This window comes from Heterocephalus glaber, unplaced genomic scaffold, assembly GCF_053883595.1.
Source record: "Heterocephalus glaber isolate CG9 unplaced genomic scaffold, H.glaber_assembly_v1.0 deba00001481, whole genome shotgun sequence".
In the NCBI taxonomy this organism is placed as follows: domain Eukaryota; kingdom Metazoa; phylum Chordata; class Mammalia; order Rodentia; family Bathyergidae; genus Heterocephalus; species Heterocephalus glaber.
The window spans coordinates 15,929,108-15,948,217 of NW_028258317.1; the positions used below are offsets into that span (position 1 = coordinate 15,929,108).

At 36.9% G+C, this 19,110-nt stretch overlaps 1 protein-coding gene and 1 pseudogene across 20 annotated transcripts in view; both read left to right on the top strand.

Moving 5' to 3' along the window:
- The window catches only part of Rnf38 (ring finger protein 38), a 142,397-nt gene extending 135,868 nt beyond the window's left edge, over positions 1–6,529 (top strand). For all 20 annotated transcript variants that reach the window (XM_087184250.1, XM_087184251.1, XM_087184252.1 and 17 more), the window contains 3 exons: positions 5–126; positions 987–1,086; positions 3,146–6,529. In XM_087184250.1, the coding sequence (XP_087040376.1) occupies positions 5–126; positions 987–1,086; positions 3,146–3,208 (285 nt within the window). In that variant the 3' untranslated portion in view covers positions 3,209–6,529. The remainder of the gene's footprint in view (positions 1–4; positions 127–986; positions 1,087–3,145) is intronic.
- Positions 6,530–16,845: 10,316 nt separating this feature from the next.
- Positions 16,846–17,936, top strand: LOC101708112 (small ribosomal subunit protein mS35 pseudogene; annotated as a pseudogene).
- Positions 17,937–19,110: the final 1,174 nt, after the last annotated feature.

Consider the following 19,110-nt stretch of genomic DNA (forward strand, 5'->3'; position numbering starts at 1 on the left):
ACAGGCCCTATTAAATCTGGCAGAGCGACTAGGAGAGGCAAAGCCTCGAGGACTGACAAAAGCAGATATTGAACAACTTCCTTCTTACCGGTTCAATCCTAACAACCACCAGTCAGAACAGACTTTGTAAGTATACTTTTTCTGACATCACTGTTAAATTACTTTTTTTCTTTATGAAATATCTTAAGAGTCAAAGATAACATGATAAGTTATCTCTGGGTCTATGCTGACCGATAAGGTAGCCACTAGACACATGGAGCTATTTAAATAAAGTTAAAAATTAAATTTCTTAGTCACACTAGCTAGCTACTACTTTTTTGGGAGGTATAAATGTAGAACATGTTGTATATATATTTTATACATATCGTAGAGTTTTAAAATGTACAGTTCAGTGGTTTTTAGTGTATCTGTAGAGTTGGGCAACCATTACCACAAATTGAGACCCTTTTCATCACCCCAGAAACTTAACCCTACCCACTAGTAGCTATTCTCCATATGTCCCCAACCTTCACCTTGATACCTTCCCCCAACCCTTCAGCAACTTTGTGCCTCCATAGATTTCACCCTAAGTGGAATCATATAATATAGGTCTTTTTGTATCAATAAAGCATTCCTTTCTATGGCCAAATACTCAATTGTATGGATGTACCACATAATATTTCATCAATTGATGGACATTTGGGTTGTTTCAGCTTTTTGGTTATTATGAATATTGCTACTTTGAACATTTGTTACACATTTTTTTGTGGATATATGTTTTCAGTTCTTGGGTATATATTTGGAAGTGACTTAGTGGGTCATATAGTAACCATATACATATGTTTAACCTTTTGAGAGCAGCCACTTTTTCCAAAATGGCTACATAATTTTATATTTCTGCCTGCAATGTACAAAGGTTTCAATTTCTCTACATTTTTGCCATCGCTTGTTACTATCTGTCTTTATTATAGCCATCCTTGGTTTAATCATATTTTTGCTTTTTTCAGGTGTGTAGTATGCATGTGTGATTTTGAATCAAGGCAGCTACTTAGAGTCTTACCCTGTAACCATGAGTTCCATGCCAAGTGTGTTGATAAGTGGCTTAAGGTAATGTATGTCTGTAAAGGATATACTGAATTTTCTGTTGTTGACCATAGGTTCATTAAAGTAAGTTTATGGTTTAGTGGAGGGACCGAATACAAAAGAAAGTTGAAACACAGCTTTTCACACTGTTCTGTCTTCAGATGATGAGAAAAGATTAATGAAATTAACTGCACTTCAGGCTATAGCTCAGTGGTAGAACCATGTGCTTAGCATGTGTGAGGCCCTGAGTTTAATCCACATCACCCAAAAAAACACAAAAAACTATAATCATGGTGAGAGTGATCATGTAAAACCTGAAACTGAATTTCTGTCCTTAATTGTCAGTATGTCCTAATTTTCTCATGATGCATAGGAACAGGACCTGAACTTTTAAATTACACCACAGTTTTCTTTATGAGTTTAAAAGGACACTTCACTAGGATTTCTTTGCCAGAGATTTGCACAGCAGTCAACTGTTTTAATTCTTTTCTGTATATGTATATATGTATTTTTTAAAAGTCCAAAATAAATAAAAGTGCAATGATCACAAATCAATGTGATCAATTAACATCAGTGACTATAGGATGAAATTAAATCAGGATGAAATTAAATAATGTAGAAATAAAAATGTGATGCAATAAAAATTTAAATGGTCAACTTTGTTATTTTTTAAAATAGATTTCTGATTTAGGGATAATACTGACTTAGGTAACTTCATAGTTTCATGAAGAGATAAATAAGGAAAGAATTAAAATCATTTCTGTGAGCACATTTCAGGAGACTCAGCTTAATCTAAACTGAATCCTGGAGACAGACTTTTAGAAAAAGAAAGCATTATATACATGTAGTGCCTTGATATGTGAACAGAATGATCAGAAAACCATATTTTATACGGCTGATAGCTGGAGGGTGAGGGACAGTGGCAAAGGAAGAGGGTTCAAAAGTGTAAACAGAGACTAATCTTTTGGGAAGTTATTCTGAAGTGTGAAAGAGTTTGGACTTGATCCTGAAAGCAATGAGAAAGGATATAGCTGAGATTGTGTTTTAGAAAGATCTGCTATTTGGAGAGTGGAATGGTAGGGGTAATTTCTGAGACAGGGATGTGGAGTAAGGATGGGGTAAGCCCATCAGAGAGGTTCAAGTTTTGTAGCTCAACCAGCTGGGAGAGCCTGCAGAGCGTTCTCCAGCTATGGTTGAACACTCTCTGGTCGGCAGGATGGGGTGGGGTGCTAGCTATACGAATCTGACAGCCTAGGGTATTCTGTTCTAAATTGTGACTCCATATCAAAATTAAAGTCTTTAGTACGAAAACTAAAGGTCAATTTCTGTAACTTAAAAAAAACTGTATAATGGCAACTAGATGAAAAAGGACTGTGAGAGCTATCATAATGTACAAATAAGACCATTTGGTGAATAATGGGATGTAAGAAGTAAGAGAGCAAGATAAGTTGATATTTATGTTTCTGGCTTTAGCAACTTGGCAAATAGTACCATTTGTTGAAATAGAAAAAGAATGGGTCTAAGAACCAGGGAAGGAGTGAGTAGATCCATGAGTATCAATAAAATCTCCTATTTTACAATGAGGCTTTCCTAAGTACCGCTAAATGTGCTATAACTTCATTCCATTAAGAATAGCCAAAAGTTACACATATAAGACCTTGAATTTAATCACAGCACTGCAAAAGGGGGGGGGGGCGGAAGCAGAGGTTTTATTTTTGAGTGAATTACTAAATTTATTTGAACCATTGAATCATGTTTATACAGAGGTTTGTGGTGATTTTTTGAAAACATGATTGTTTTGTAGCTCTTTAAAGGGATAAAGTATATAAAAACTATATTCAAGTAAAAGTAGTTCCTTTTGTTATTGTTTTGGTTTGGTTTTGGGTTTGTTTTTGAGACAGGGTCTTGCTATGTAGTTCAGGCTGGCCCTGAACTCACTATGTAGCTCAGGCTGTCCTCAAACTCGCAGCTTCCTGAGTGTTGGGATTACAGACATGCACCACCACGCCTGGCTCCTCAATGTTCTTAATGTATTTCCTTGTATAAATTACATGTCAAACAAATTACCTTTTTTCTTTTTTAGGCAAATCGTACCTGCCCAATTTGCCGAGCTGATGCTTCAGAAGTACATCGGGATTCAGAATGACCAACCTAAGAGCACAAATTTAGTTTGGGTGTTCCTCATCACATGTATATATGGACTATTCATTGAACTTAATCCGTGTGGCTTCCAGCCTTCCCTTTACCAAAAGGGTCAATGGACCTTTCTTTGCACTGTGTGACTTAATCAACTATAAAAGCTTACAATTAGTCTTCACAATTATGGGATTGTTACACTAACCGTGTGATTGGAACTCCAAAGACTTTTTCTTTAGCTTAATTTGTGTGTGCACTAACATTCCCTGGTTTTTGTGTGATCATTCCGAGTGTTGCTGCAAGATTACAGTGGACGTGATCTTTTAGCATGTGCTTTTATAAAAAAAAGTGGTAGCTCCAGATAATATAGCAATCTACCTTATATAGAGCCTTCAGAAACTGTGAGTGGAAATGAATGCAATGAATGACTGTTGGTGATAAATGTATCTGTGTGTGAGAGTGCGCAACTACTTGTGTGAGGGCATGGTAGCTTGTGTGTATGAGATCCTATATACCAGCATGTACCAAGAATGTGTGTGTAGTTTTAATTATGCTGCAATGTATAATCTGGTGTGTTATTTAAACAGCACTAGTACTGTACACTGGTTTTTCCCTTTTGTGTTTGCTGTTGCACACTGATTGCTAAGGGTGCATCATTTATAAGCATTGAATACTCCATCCCCTTCCCTCCCAATGAATGGAATGAGAAAAGCCTTCTTCCTTTGCTTCAGGCAGCTGTCACCTTCACTTCCTTGGTGGTCCTGAAAGGGTCACACAAGAAAAAAAGTATAACAGAAACTTACTCCATGAACCTTTTTATTGTGAAAAGGAAATTTTTAAATCTCCAACTTGCTGTTTCCAAAAAGAAGGTGCAATATCATACATAATCAGTTAGCAATATTAGCATTTCAATCAATGATTTGAATGTTGATACTTTTTTTTCCTTTACATTTCCAGTAAGCTTCTTACAGAAAGAACCTGTGATTTTTTTTTTTTAATGTTTAGATTTGTAGTCTATTCTGAAGATATTTGAGTAATATATTTCTAAGAAATACCACTGGCCCCATGAAATCTTGCCTTCTTGACTTCTACCAGAACAAAATCTGTTAACTCAGTTTGATTTCTGATATGTGGTCTTTGTTTAAGCTCCCATAGGCAACTAAATTGTTTTAAGAAGATTGTATTTCTGTTTATATTAATTCACTTACCAAGCTTCAATGCAGAAAGTTGTTTAGTTCTTCCCTTAGTATACGTGCTTCTCATTGAGACCCTTGTTTCAGGATAGATCAAGTGCTGTAGCAGTTCATGTTCCTTAGACCTGATTTGCTTTGATGTCTTGCTGCTTTTCCTTTTAATTTTTGTTTGAATGAGAAAAGTTCAATACAAGTATCCAGAATATTGCAGTATAAATGAAAATTTGATTTTTGTATGAAAAAATAATGCTGTCAAACAGGAATTGACCTTTATTAGTTGATCTGAAGTAATACATGGCCATGTTTTTTTAAAAAAATAGGTTCATTGTGCATAATTCAGATGGTTCATTTTTCCCTACAACATTTAAATTCCTTTCTCATTCTTTTAGTGTATTCATTCATCATTGTCCTTCTCTCCTGCAGTTGATGTCATACTTTGTTTGTAGTAGCACATGCTGCATCCAGTCAGGACTGTGATAAGTTGCTGCCAGCCTCATTCAATTCTCAGTTGGCTTTGAGTCAGTTTTGTACTCAGTGTTAACTACTTGTTACTGCCATGCTGCTTGCCCTCCCTTGAAGTCTCTATTAAGCTCATCACAGCCTAGACTTCAGTAAAGTCAATTCACACAGAAGCACAATTTTGTCCTCTTACACTGTTGCCTCTATCTAATCATACAAATAGGATTTTACATTCTTTCTGTTTGCCCCTAAATTTGTCTCAGAAGTATACCTAAACAGTGGTAAAATGCACATATTACTTTTAAATCATTAGAATTCCCCTCCTGTTTCTGTTGAGTAAGAGTGTATTAAAGACCAAAATTACTTGCATATAATAATCAGCTACATACAGATCGCATATAGTTTAATCTTTATTTTTTTTAATTAAAAATCATGTTTAAAAAGGCAAAAGCCTATCTTATATGTAGACTTTTATATAGCTGCAAAAAATTTATATCTGTACAGATCTAATGTAACACTATTACACTCAGTATTCATTTTATTGAAGCATGCAAGTAAAGCACTTTTTCTAATTTATAGAGATACCTAATTAACAAGGCACATTGTACTAATGACTAGGAAAAGTAGCTTTTTCTTCCCTTCTGACTGAATTCTTGTTGTAATGTCCCTTTTCAAGTAAATTTTTGAGAGGCAGTCAGCAATTTAGGAGGCGGCAGGGTCTGTTTTGGTAAAGTCCAGTTTAATTATTGAGCTGTTATTACTGGCCTCTCTTTGAGAATGTCTTATCTTTGCATGGGGGCGTTTAACAGATGTGTCCAGACTTGTTTACTTAGTGGTTGGTGTGTGTTACGAGCACATATGCATGTGTTCTGACCATCTCAGACTGGCCACAGTGAGCAGCTGTGTGGCTAGCAAGTGAGAAAGAACAGTTGATTCATGCCCAGCTGTTGTCACCTTAGGTGATGCAACAGATTGCAGGCAGATGTAGGTTTGTTGCCTTGGTCTTCTTTCCTCCTAAAACAATATTGGCTTTACCATCTTAACTCCGCTGTGGGTCTTTATGTGGATTTTTTGTTTTGGACATGAAATGTCATACTTGGTATTTTTTAACACACCCCACAAAACATCTCAAGGCCTCCAAATATCAAGATCTCATATTAGAATTTTCTGTCCTGAATTTTTTTTTAGCAAAATCTGAAAAATGTGAAAGCATATTTAGATTTTATACATTCTCAGAAAAGTGATTTGTTAACATTCTTAAATTTGGGCCTCTTGTAATTTGAATGTGATCTGCCAACTTACTTATGAGAATATTTTTCAGATATCTTTAGGCCTTCATTACCTATTTCCCCCTGTTGGTACATTTGGTTACCTCATTTTGCTATTTGTTTCAGATTATGAAAGCTCACAGGGGTGTTTGTTGGAATCATTTGCTGAGTCAGTTCCTCAAATCATATTCCATTGTATCAGTTAATATATAGTTTTAAATGTATGTATTATAAATATCTGTAACCAAATCATTTGAAGGCTTGATAAATTTTTAACAAAGTTTGTACATTTTTTATGAAAGTTACTAGTAATGCTTTACTAAGTAGTGCAATGAATTTTTATTTTTAATCCCTGTGCCCAATTTTGGAGTTGAGAGGGTTGTTGGTAATAAATGTATGATGTACACTTAACACATCTGTTGTGTTTCACATTACTACGGCAGGGAAGAGGAAGGATGGGGTTGGTGTGCAAAGTGGTATGTAGTGGGTGAGATTCCAGCATAAAGAGCTAGGTTGAGCTGCTAGCTGCTGGATCTAATTTTTGAACTATATTTCAGATTTATGTTTTCAGATTGGTATAAACAACTTAGAAACAAAAATAACTAGTATTGCTGGGTGTGGCATCACCTGGGAGGCTGAAGCAGGAGGATCTCCATGAGTTTGAGGTGAGCCAGGGCTATATAGTGAGTTTGAGGCCAGCCTGAACTACATAGCAAGACCTTGTCTCAAAAGAGAAAAAAAAAGCAAAACTGGTATTATATGGTACATATCTATATCTTTAGAAGGCCAAGAAGATAGCAGAATGAGTATAGCCACATGTGTGGTGTATGTTGAATAACAAATACATAGTGTGGTAACTAGATTTCATTCCATATTTGTTAACCATAAGATGCAGGAAACAAGATTATAATAGATAATGGAACAGATTTGTCCACATATATCCAACTTATTCTCAACATAGTATTGTCATCCTTTTTTTTTTTCCGGTACTGGGAGTCGAACTCAGAACCTTGCACTTGCCAGGCAGGCATGGAGCCAATGAGTTACATCCCTAGCCCCCCATCAACCTAGTAAGAGAAAAGGGTGCCTCTGCTTGTCATTTTCCACATTTATTTGTGTAATAGCTTTTCTTTGAAAAAGGAAGAAAATAAAAATAGCCCCTTTATCTACATGCAGACCAGTGGTGACAAACCTATGGCACATGCCTGCAGCACGCTGTTTGTATCATTGAAAGATCTAAGAGGTTCACCATCACTGATAAAGACTGTTAACTGAGAGTGACTTATTATTTTTTTTCCCATTAACTTTATTGGTACATTTTAGGTATAAAATACAGTTACATTCATCATTGGGATCTTGTACCATTACATGAGTCTCTTGGTTCTTATTTTTTTTCCCCTTCCCTTGCCCTCCCTTCATCCCCTCCACCCTTCCCTATTTGCAAAGACTTTGTTTCCATTTTTTTTCCTCTTATGTTTTTTCCTTTCCCTTTTTTCCCTTCCCCTACTCCTCCCAATTCCCCTGCTCTTTTAGACCTTTTCTTCCTGTTACACAATATCAGTTATACATTTTTAAAATTACAATATTAAGATCTAGGAAACATTAACACAGATTTTTACAGAATTTAAAAGGATATAGAAAGCACATTACAAAAATCTTTTTTGAAATAAATTTGACAACTTCTAAGAAGTAACTTAGAAGACAAATTCATGAAACTTAACTCTGGAGGAAATATAAAATTTGAATAGCACCTATTAAAGTCTATTCCTAGCTTGAAAACCTACCTATATGACAACAGAAGGCTCATAAACATTTTAACTGATAAATTATATCAAACATTTAAAGCAGAAAAAAGAAGGAACACTTCTCCCCTCATTTTAGGAAATCAACATTGTGCTAATCCTAAAACTGTATAAAAATAGAAGAAAAATGTATGAACATAGATAGAAATTTGTTTAAGAAAAACTCTTAGAAGTCAGATCTGGCAGGATGTAGAAAGTGGTTTTATTATAGGGATGGCAGTGTTGGTTCAGCACTGGAAGATCCACCCCCAAAAGTAATCATTTTAACAGAGGAAAGGAGAAAGCCATATGATCCTGTCACTAGTTGCAGAAAAAAGTATTGGACTAAATTCTACAGCTGTTCATGGTAAAAGCTATCAGGAGACTAGAAGTAGAACAGAACCTTCTCAACAGATCAAAGACATGTACTCCATACTTCCAACAAAAACTCCTTCTATGAATGGAGATGATACAACGCTTTCTCCCTAAAGTGGGGAACAAAGGCATATATGCCTACTCTTCATCTGTCCATTAGACTTTGAAACATAGGTCTAAACCAAAATAGTCTGACAATAAAATGACACAACTAGGATAGGATTGGCACGGCAGAAGCAAAATCTTTATATGTAGATGAAATGATCATCTACAGAGAAAATACTAAGAAATCTCTAGGAGCCCCTAGAACTTGTACTTGAATTTAGCAGGATTAGAGAACACAAGGTATATATAAAAATTCAGGTCTGTGTATACTTGCTATAAATGAAGAATTGGATATTGAAATTTAAAAGTTATGTAGGAATACAAAGGACCCAGGAAAACCAAAAACAAAAACAGTGTTGGAAGACGTTTAGCACCCAATTTTAAGACTTCTAAAGCTACAGTGATCAAGGCAGTGTTGGTGTAAGGAAAGACATAGATCATTTGAATAAAACAATTTAGAAATAGAACCACACATACATGGTCCACTGAGTTTTGAAAGATTATTTAACATTACCATTTTATAGAATATAAACTTGATTCAAGAGCCAAGGAAGAGATAGTGTCTTCAGCAAACAGCACTAGAACACCTGGTATCCATATATAAAAAATTAACCTCAACTCTTCTTTTCCATATATGAAAATAACTTGAAGGGATCTACGAACCTAAATAAGAAAGCCTAAAAGTATAAAACTTTAAGAAGAAATTGTAATGGAAAATATTTATGAATTCAGGGTAGGCAAGAACTACCTAGGATACAAAAAACATGATGTATAAAAGAAAAAAATTGATAAATGAGATTCCATCAAAATTTAGAACTTTAAATGACATCATTAAAATGAAAAGTAGTCCTTAAACAGACCATATTTACAATGCATATAACCTATGAGAAGAATATATAAAGAATTCTTAGAGCTCATTAATAGAAACCCAATTAAAATGTAGACATAAGATGATAAATAGCCAGTATAGCACAAGGAATGGTGTGCAACTCTAGAATCAGAAAAATACTAATCAGTACAATAATAAGATTCAATTATACACTCATTAGGGAGAAGAAGTAAAAAGTTTTAAAAGCCTTGTCATGACTTTTTCTTTTTGTTGGATTCTCCCTCTTTGCATTTAATTTGTCATGCCCAGTGGATTCATTCTGCTGGGTTTCCTGGGGTTGTGATCCTCATTGTCTTTTCCTAGGGTATTGTCAAAAATTTTTTGGAGTGCCGGTTTGGTTTTCATGAAGTTCCTGAGGTGCTCTTTATCATGAAAGTATCTTATTTCTCCATCAATTTTGAAAGATAGTTTTGCAGGGTACATCAATCTGGGTTGGAGGCTGTTTTCCTTTAGGGCTTGAAATACATCACTCCAAGCTCTTCTTTCCTTGAGGGTTTGCATTGAGAAGTCTGCTGTGATTCTGATGGGCTTTCCTTTGTGATTTGTTTCTTTTCTCTCACTGCTTGTAGAATTTTGTTCTTCTGTTGGGTTTCTGGACTCCTATTATATGCCTATGTGTAGAGTTTTTTTGATTAAGGCTAGCTGGAGTCCTATATGCCTCACTTATCTGTATGTCAAGTTCTTTTACCCTCCTTGGGAAGTTTTCTGCCATCACTTCTGTGAACAGTTTTTTTATGTCATCTGCACCTCTCCTCTTTCTTCATTGACTCCAATCAGTCTTATGTTATTCTTCTTTGCATCATCTAGCAGCTGCTGGATTGATTTCTCATGTTCCCTTACAATTTTAAAGGAATTTTTCTTTTCCTGGTCACTAATTGCAATCTTATCTTCTATATGTGAAATTCTGTCCTCACATTGGTTCATTCTGCTGCACAGACTTTCGATGGAGTTTTTAATCTCTTGGAAATCTGTTTGTATCTGTTTTATGGATTCCATTTGTTTCCTATGTTGGGATTCCATCATGTTCCTCAGATCCTCTATTTTTTTATCTGTGTCCTCTCTAGATTTATTAATCATGTCTTGCACCATGAGCAAAATCTTTGCTGTTATCTGATTAATTATTTCTGATTTCATTTTTCCCAGATCCTCTTTTGTTGCCAGTTCAGAGAGAGTCCAGGTGGTTGAGTATCAGAATGTTCCATCTGGTTTCCCTTTGGGGTTGTTGTAGGTGATCTGGAAGCCTGTTTTTGAGGCTTGTTTATGTGTCTTCTCATTTCCACCGGAGGGGGGGCGGTGCTTCTGGCGCCCACGCAGCTGACCTTCTCCGGCCTAGGAGCTTGGGATGGCAGCAGGGCAGCTTCCTCCTGGGTGCTGGGACCAGCTCAGCTTCTCTGTTCTAGGAGCTTGGGATAGTGGTAGGGGAGCTTCCTTCCGGGTGCTGGGACCGGCTCAGCTTCTCTGTCCTTGGAGCTTGGGATGGTGGCAGGGGAGCTTCCTTCCGGGTGCTGGGACCGGCTCAGCTTCACTGCCCTAGGAGCCTGGGATGGAGGCAGGGAGCTTCCTTCCGGGTGCTGGGACCGGCTCAGCTTCACTGCCCTAGGAGCCTGGGATGGAGGCAGGGAGCTTCCTTCCGGGTGCTGGGACCGGCTCAGCTTCACTGCCCTAGGAGCCTGGCATGGAGGCAGGGAGCTTCCTTCCAGGTGCTGGGACCAGCTCACCTTCTTGGCCCTAGGAGCCTGGGATCAAGAGTGACTTATGACTGGATCCAGTACTCAACTGAAAGAAGCATGCAGAAAAGTGACCAAATCTTAATTATTTTCTTAAGCCAAACTACATTGCTAAAGTTCTTGAGGCTGGCCTTGAACTTGAGGTTTTTCTGCCTCACTTCTCACTTAGCTGGGCCTAGAGGCACGTGCCATCACACCTGGATTTAAATCCTGACCGACCCCCCCACCCTGCCCCAGTTTTCTAACACTCTTAGAAGAGAGTGTGTGTCATACTTTGAGTATGTCTTGAGTGTCTCACTGAATCCTGAGTTTGTGCATGCTTAGGGTGGCAGGATTTTCTGTTCAGTTAATACCCATGTACTTCCAATAAGGTAGGGAGATTTTGATTTTGGCCAAAGAACTAAAAGCATGGACTGGGTGACCTTTCCATGTGACAGCATTTTAAAACCAATAATCTTTCCTTCTGCTGTGTAATGGTCCTAAAAGTCTGTGAAAAACGTGAAATGTGAACACCATACAGGACTTCATCCTTGCCAATTCATTTCCCCCTTCTACGGTTCTCGGTAGGCTTTGATAACACAATCCATAAGCATTGCAAATATGCACACAAATAAAACCTTCACTGACTAATTATTAATACATTACAAGCCCCTATTTGCACTATGGGATAAAATCATTACAAATATGGTAGATCACAGTCAAGTGTTTTAGGTCATGTACCTCAGACTAATGAGCTGGATAGACAATGCTGTCTGATAGAATTAATCATATAAATAATTTAAAAATTTCTAGTGACCACCTTTATAATGTGAATATGATAAGGGTTTCAACATATTAGTAACATACAGAAACTGCAACATAAAGATATGTAAGTATATATGTAAAACTTGTAATTTATGTAAACATTTATATACTAAATTTGTTATATATTTACAACAATGTATATGTTTTTATACATTATTGGTTGCTACAGGGACTATAGTCCACTTAGTATTAATATTTTGCCATTTAAAGTAGATTATAGCTATAACAGATTCCTCTACTTCATTTCTTTACACTGAAGTTTTCATATTCATTACTATTACATACACTGAAATCCCATCAGACGTATAATTTTTGTTTTTTAGAGCTAAAGATGTACCTCTGTGGTAAATCTTGTGCCTAGCATGTGTGGGGCCCTGGGTTCAATCCACAGCATGGCAAAATTATGTTTATATACATATATTTATATATAATATGTAGTCATTCACATAAAAATAGGAAAAATAAAATTTAAATAGAATATCTTATGATATTCATATAATCCCAAGGAAAGCAGAAAAGGAAAAACAATAAAACAGAAAATAGAAAGTGACCATTAAGTGGGTAGAACTCAATATGTTATGGCTTGTATTTAGATGTCTCCTCAAAGCCTGATGCACTCATAGGTGGGGCTTTTCAGAGATGGCTGGATCTGGGGTGAATATGGATTAAGGGTGTCTGATAACTAAATGGGTTCAGCATAGTTCTGGGTGTCACTTATGGAAGCCCCATCATGAGTGTGGCACCATTCCACAGGCTTATAGCCTGGATGGGACATAAAGGGAAAAATGGAAGGCCAGCTTTGCTGCCTCCTGCCTGCCATGACACCCTGCCTTGGAGCCTGATGACTATGAACTGAAACCTCTACAAACTGAGCTAAAATAAACCTTTCCTCCTGTAACCTGTGGGTGTTCGGTATTTTGTCCCAGCAATGAGAAAGTAACTAAGACACAATCTAAGCATACCAATAAATGTTAAATACAAATAAATCACAAACACAAATGTAAAATTACAAAACAAATCCCCCAAATTTGAAAGATAATCCAGTTTTTAGACATACTAAAACCACTAGGAAAAAATAGTGAAAGGGAGAAAATAAGTCAGCACACTTTTTCTTTCTTTGGTGGGAATAGAGATTGAATCCAGGAGACTGAGCTACATTCCCAGGCTTATTATTTTAAGATACTATAGTCTCTTACTAAATTGCCCTGATTGACCTCACTTGTGATACCTATGCCTCAAGCTCCAGAACAGATGGCATTGCAGGTGTGCACCACCATGCCCAGCTAAGCAAACTTTTTAAAAGGATAACGTGGTAAATATTTCAGGCTTGACATCTATATGATCTCTGTGACAATTACTCCACTCTGTCCTTCCAGCATGAAAGCAACTATAGGCAATATGTAAAGGAATTGACATGTATTTCAATAAAACATTTCTTATAAATGTCAGGAGCTGCCCCGTGAGTCACAATTTGCCCATCCCTGAGTAAAATGAACACACATTCACACAAATCTCTCTACATAAATAGATGGCAGCTCTATTTCATTGTAGGAAAAAATCAGAAATGACCCAAATATCCAATGAAATGGTAAATGAATAAACTACTGTTTACCCAATTAATGAAACCTCAAAGACACTATCCTGAACAAAGTAATCCAGTCTAAAATGTATATACTATGATTGCATCCTATGTGGAAAAGGCAACACCCTGCAGATTAGGGAACAGAACAATAGCTGCCAGGGCATGGGAGTAGGATTCATAGCTACAAAGGGCAACATTAGAGCAACACTAGGGAGTCTCTTTTGGCATAATAGAAATTGTTCTTGATTCAGATCATGGTGGTGGTTATATGACACTATATTTGTATTCAAACTGGTAGGACCTATGTAACAGTGTTACATATATTAAAAAAAAATTTTTAAAGGAAGAAAAGGCAAATTAAAAAAGAGGTCACACACTGAACTTTGAGAAATGGCAAGTACTATATAGTGAAGTTGGAAGCTCAAAGGATATATTTAAAAGCAGAGTAGACAAAAATGCAAGAAACAATTATCCTTTACTGGAATATACATCTAAGAACTCACATGGGAAAGTCAACCAAAAAGAAGATAAAATTTTTTAAAAAAGAAGTTTTGACACAGAATTTCTACTAGTACTGTCAATGAAGTTAAAAACTTCATGGATGGGGTTTTAATAACAGATTAGTCACAAAATGAAAAACAATTACTGAAATACAGATCTGAAGAATAATCAGGAATAAGCACAAAAATAGAGAAAATATGAAGAGAGAATAAGAATGAACACACATCCCAACTTCCAGAATGAGAATCAAGAAAAAATCAGAAGAGTTCCACTTTCAACTTAAGGATGTAAAATATTGCATGTAAAATATCTTAATGTAACAACAAGCAAAATATAACCTATAAAATCATAGCCTTTTAAATTTTTTAGTTTATCAGTACATGTGTATAGTACATAATTTTTACATTTCTTGTGGGAAGTTGGTCATGTGCATAATACAACATTTTTTCATCCCTCTTCCTTTTTTTCCCTCTGCCCTCCACCTATCCCTTCATCCCCTTTTTCTAAATTCATGTTTACAGTACATAATGCCTACATTCCTGGTGTAGAGTTGGTATATGTACATAACACACCCTGATTCCTTTTTTTTCATCCCTTATTGCTTCCCTCTGTCCCACTCCATCTCTTGATTCCCTTTCCCCTTAAGAACAATCTATCTCCCCACTTCCTATTATCTATTCTTTATTTTTACTCTGGGCTTCTCATATAAGAGAAATAAAATGATATTTAAATTTGTGTGTCTGATTTAGTTCACTTAACATTACGGTCTCAAAGTGCATCCATTTTCCTACAAATTACTCAAGTTTATCTTTCCTTATGACACAGTAGTACTCCATGGTGTGTAAATAGATTTTCTTTATCCATTCATCTGTTGGTAAGACATACAGGCTGCTTCCAAGATTTAGCTATTATGAATTGTGCTGCTACTGTATAAACATGGGTATGCATGTATCACTGTAATATGATGTCTTTAACTTCTTTGAGAAGATACCTAGGAGGGGATTATCTGGGTCAAATAGAATTACTAGTTTTAGTTTTTTTCAGAATCTCCATACTTATTTCCATAGAGATTGTACTAGTTCACATTCCCACCAACAGTGTAGAAGGGCTCTTTTCTCCCCTGAGCCTCTCCAATATTTGTAATTATTTGATTTCTTGATGATGGCCCTTCTTTGTAGAGTGAGATGGAATTTCAGTACTGTTTTAATTTTCATTTCTCTAATGGCCAGAGAGGATGAACATTTCTTCATATATTTATTGGCCATTTGTACTACTTCTGTGTACATTATTTTGCTTGCTGATATTTTGATTGGGTCTTTTCTCTGAGGGCGGGTCTAATTTTTTTGAGTTCTTATATATTCTAGATATGATCCTCTGTTTGAGCAATTGCTGGCAAAAATTTTTTTCCCATTCTGTAGGTAGTCTTTTCACTCATTTATTTCTTTTGCTGTGCAGAAGCTTTTTAATTTAATGTGATCTTTTTGTTGATTCTTGGAATGCTTATCTGTGCAGCTGGAGTTCTGTTCAAAAAGTCCTTGCTTTCACTTGTGACTTCAAGAGTTTTACCTATCTTATCTTCTAGCAAGATAAGTGTTTTTAACATTTAGTTCTTTGATCCATTTTGAAAATCATAACCTTTTTGAGCCCATCAAAAACCTGAAGTCACAAATCAACCAAGTAAATTAAAAGTTTTACCCTCAAAGAAGAGAGACAGGACACATTAGCAGATTACTTTTGGTTAAGCACAAGGGACAGAAAAAGCCAATATATAGGTGGGTAACAAGAAATCAGGTAAAATTTTGATATATGCTTTTTGTTTGGTTGGTTTTGTTTGTAGAGGCAAGGTCTCTCTGTGTGGCCCTAGCAGGGCTTGAACTTGCAATCCTTCCAACTCAGCCTCCCAAATGGTGGGATTACAGGCATGTGTCACAATAACCAGCTAAATTTTAACAATTCTTTTTTTTTTTTGGTACCGGGGATCAAACTCTGGTCCTTGTGCTTGCATAGCAGGCGGCGAAACCGCTGAGCTAAATCCCCAGCCCTAAATTTTGACAATTCTTAAAGGCTATGTGTTTAGCAGTGTCAATTTGAATCAGATAGACACAATGGCACTGCCAAAAAACTGTATTCATGGCATAAATCCAAAGAGATTCTCCTTTCGTAGTGTAAGAATGCATAAAGTGATCAGCTGCCACTACTGTGCAGGCATAAAGCCTGAACTCTTGTCAGAAGCAATAAGATTCAAAGCAATAGAAAATAACTCCATTGCCTCCACAGGAGAAGTATAAGGTCAACCCATCTTACTCTGGGAGACAGATAACAATCCTGCTGCCAAGACAATGTCCACTGCCTTTGCAAGAGGGGCAGAGTGAAAAGCCTCTATCCATGGAATGGGCAAGACACCCATTGGGCCCAGGAACCTACACTAACACCAATCAAAGGTCTGCTATCACTGCAGGAGGGAAAAGACACTCTCCCACTCAAGACCAAACACAAACACAGGTCGAGTTTGGTTGTACTAGAGAGGAGGAGCAGAACATTGACAAAGCCCTAGAACTGAGGCACAAGTTCACAGGACCTACTGATTACTAACAACACATCATGGAAAGGTTCAACAACGCTTATTCCTACTATCATCCTGGCACTTAGTAACAAGTACCAATAGGCTTGATGGAGAAAGCTTGTTCCCTGAGTCACAGGTATAGAGACTGCTGAAAGCTGGCAGTGGAGCTGGAACACTGAGGAAAACTCTGTAGCTCCCAAGGCCCCATTTTAAGCAGTGGGTACTATGGTAGTAGCCAACTTCTGGAATAATGTAAAGCTATTAGCTGGGCATGGTAGTGCATGCCTGCAATCCTAGCACTGTGGAGGCTGAGGCAGTAGTACTGCTCTGAGTTCAAGGCCAGCCTGCACTGTATAGCAAGACCCTGTCTTAAAAAAAAGAATATAAAGCTATGATGCCTGATTCTGGAAGAACATAAAGCTATGATGCCCAGCATTCTGGCTTGCCGTTCTTGCAGCCATGGTGGCCGCAGTGTTCCCATGGCGGTTCACCTTGCGGGCCTTCTCTACCGCCATGACCCGGGCCACTCACGCTCGGAGACCTAGCCCGCATACAGGAGAAAGAACATCCAAAAGTGAAAGGCAAATGAGAAGACAGGCACTACCTCCTAGAACAGAGAAAATGGCTGTTGACCAGGACTGGCCTAGTGTTTACCCTGTTGCAGTGCCCTTTAAGCCCTCTGCAGTGCCTCTCCCTGTTTGGATGGGTTATCCAGTGAAAACGGGTGTTCCTATGAAAAAGGAAGGAAATCTAGAACTTCTAAAGATCCCTAATTTTCTGCATTTGACTCCTGTAGCAATTAAAAAGCACTGCCAAGCTCTTAAAGATTTCTGCACCGAGTGGCCAGCTGCACTAGGCAGTGATGAGAAATGCGCGAAGCATTTTCCAATTGAAACTGACACTGCTAATTATGTTTCATCAGGACCATCTGTTCGAAACCCCAAAGCACGAGGAGTAACCTTAAGGGTGAGACTTTCCAGTTTGAATTTAGATGATCATGCAAAGAAGAAATTGATTAAACTTGTAGGAGAACGATACTGCAAGACTACAGATGCACTCACCAACAAAACAGATAGATACCCTTTAAAGAGACAGAACTATGATTATGCACTCTATTTACTGACAGTATCATACCATGAATCTTGGAAAACTGAAGAATGGGAAGAAAAAAATAAGCCTGAAGCAGACATGGAAGAATATATATGGAAAAATAGCTCCTCAGAAAAAAATATCCTGGAAACACTTCTCCAAATTAGCACTGCTGATAAAAACATGAAAGTAAATAAAGAAGAGCTCCTTGGTACTAAAGAGGTTGAAAATTATCAAAAGCCTCTTGTTAGTCTTAAGAATGAGGGGGAAAATGAAATTATCCTTTCTCAGTACAAAGAGTCAGTGAAGAGACTTAAATCTAACATGAGTTGTGAAGTGGGAAGATCTGCTTTATTTTACAATACATGTAATCAATATCTAATTTGATGTAAAAGTGAAAATGTTTAAAAACCACTTCTTACCCAAGAGTTAATTTTAAAATTATCTGTAATTGTACTAATGTGCAATGACTGGTTGTTTTCTAATTTATACACTGAGACAATTAGACTAAATAGAAGATCTTCAAGATTTTGCAGGTTCTAAAGTGTTTTATTTCTACATGAAAATTTTAATATTCATATATTTACATATATTATGATGTTGTCACTGGCCACATTTCTTTCACCACAAACTGGCATTTAGTGGTTGCTTTTTTTTGGTACTGGGGATCGAACTCGGGTCTTTGTGCTTGTGTAGCAGGCGGCGAAACCACTGACCTAAATCCCCGGCCCCTAGTGGTTGCTTTTTAATAAATGCTTCCAGTTATTGAAAAAAAACCAAAAAAAACCAAAGCTATGATGCCCAAAGGCAATGAAAGCAACAATAATCCCAACTCAGCTCAACTGAGGACTAGCTTGAGTTAACCCCATACGCTAATAATGTGATTAAAAATCTTGGCATGAATACTAGTTACTTCATTTTGTAATGATCTTTCAGTGTCCATCATTCAACCAAAAATTATGAGACACAAAAATTGAAGAAAAGACTCACTGTAAACAAATCAGCAGAACCAGACTCAAAGATGACTCAGAAGCTGGTACTGTATTGCTATACAGGGGCTTTAAAATAACTGATTAATAAACTAATAGATCTAAGAGAAGGTCCAAAGGGGAAGGGGAAGTAGGGAGGGGGGTGGGGGAAAGGAAAGAAAGGAAAGAAAAAAATATGAGAAAAACGGAAACAAAGTTTTTGTAACTAGGGAGGGAAGGGGAATGGGGAAAAAACAAGAACCAAGATATATAATGTACTCGTGTACAGGTACAAATTCCCAATGATGAATGTGATCATAATATATACCTAAAAAAGGGCCGAGGATTTAGCTCAGTGGTACCACACCTGCCTTGCAAGTGTTAAGGTCCTGAGTTCAATCTCCAGTACCAAATAAAATAAAATAAAAAATATATATACCTAAAATGTACCAATAAACTTAATGAATTTTAAAAAACCCCTAAAAGATCTAGATGTGGAGGATCATATGTAAACAAATGGGAAATTTCAACACAAATTAAATTAAGAATCAAATGGAAAGGTTAGCAATAAAAACATTACAAGAGATAAGGATTGTATTTCAGCATGC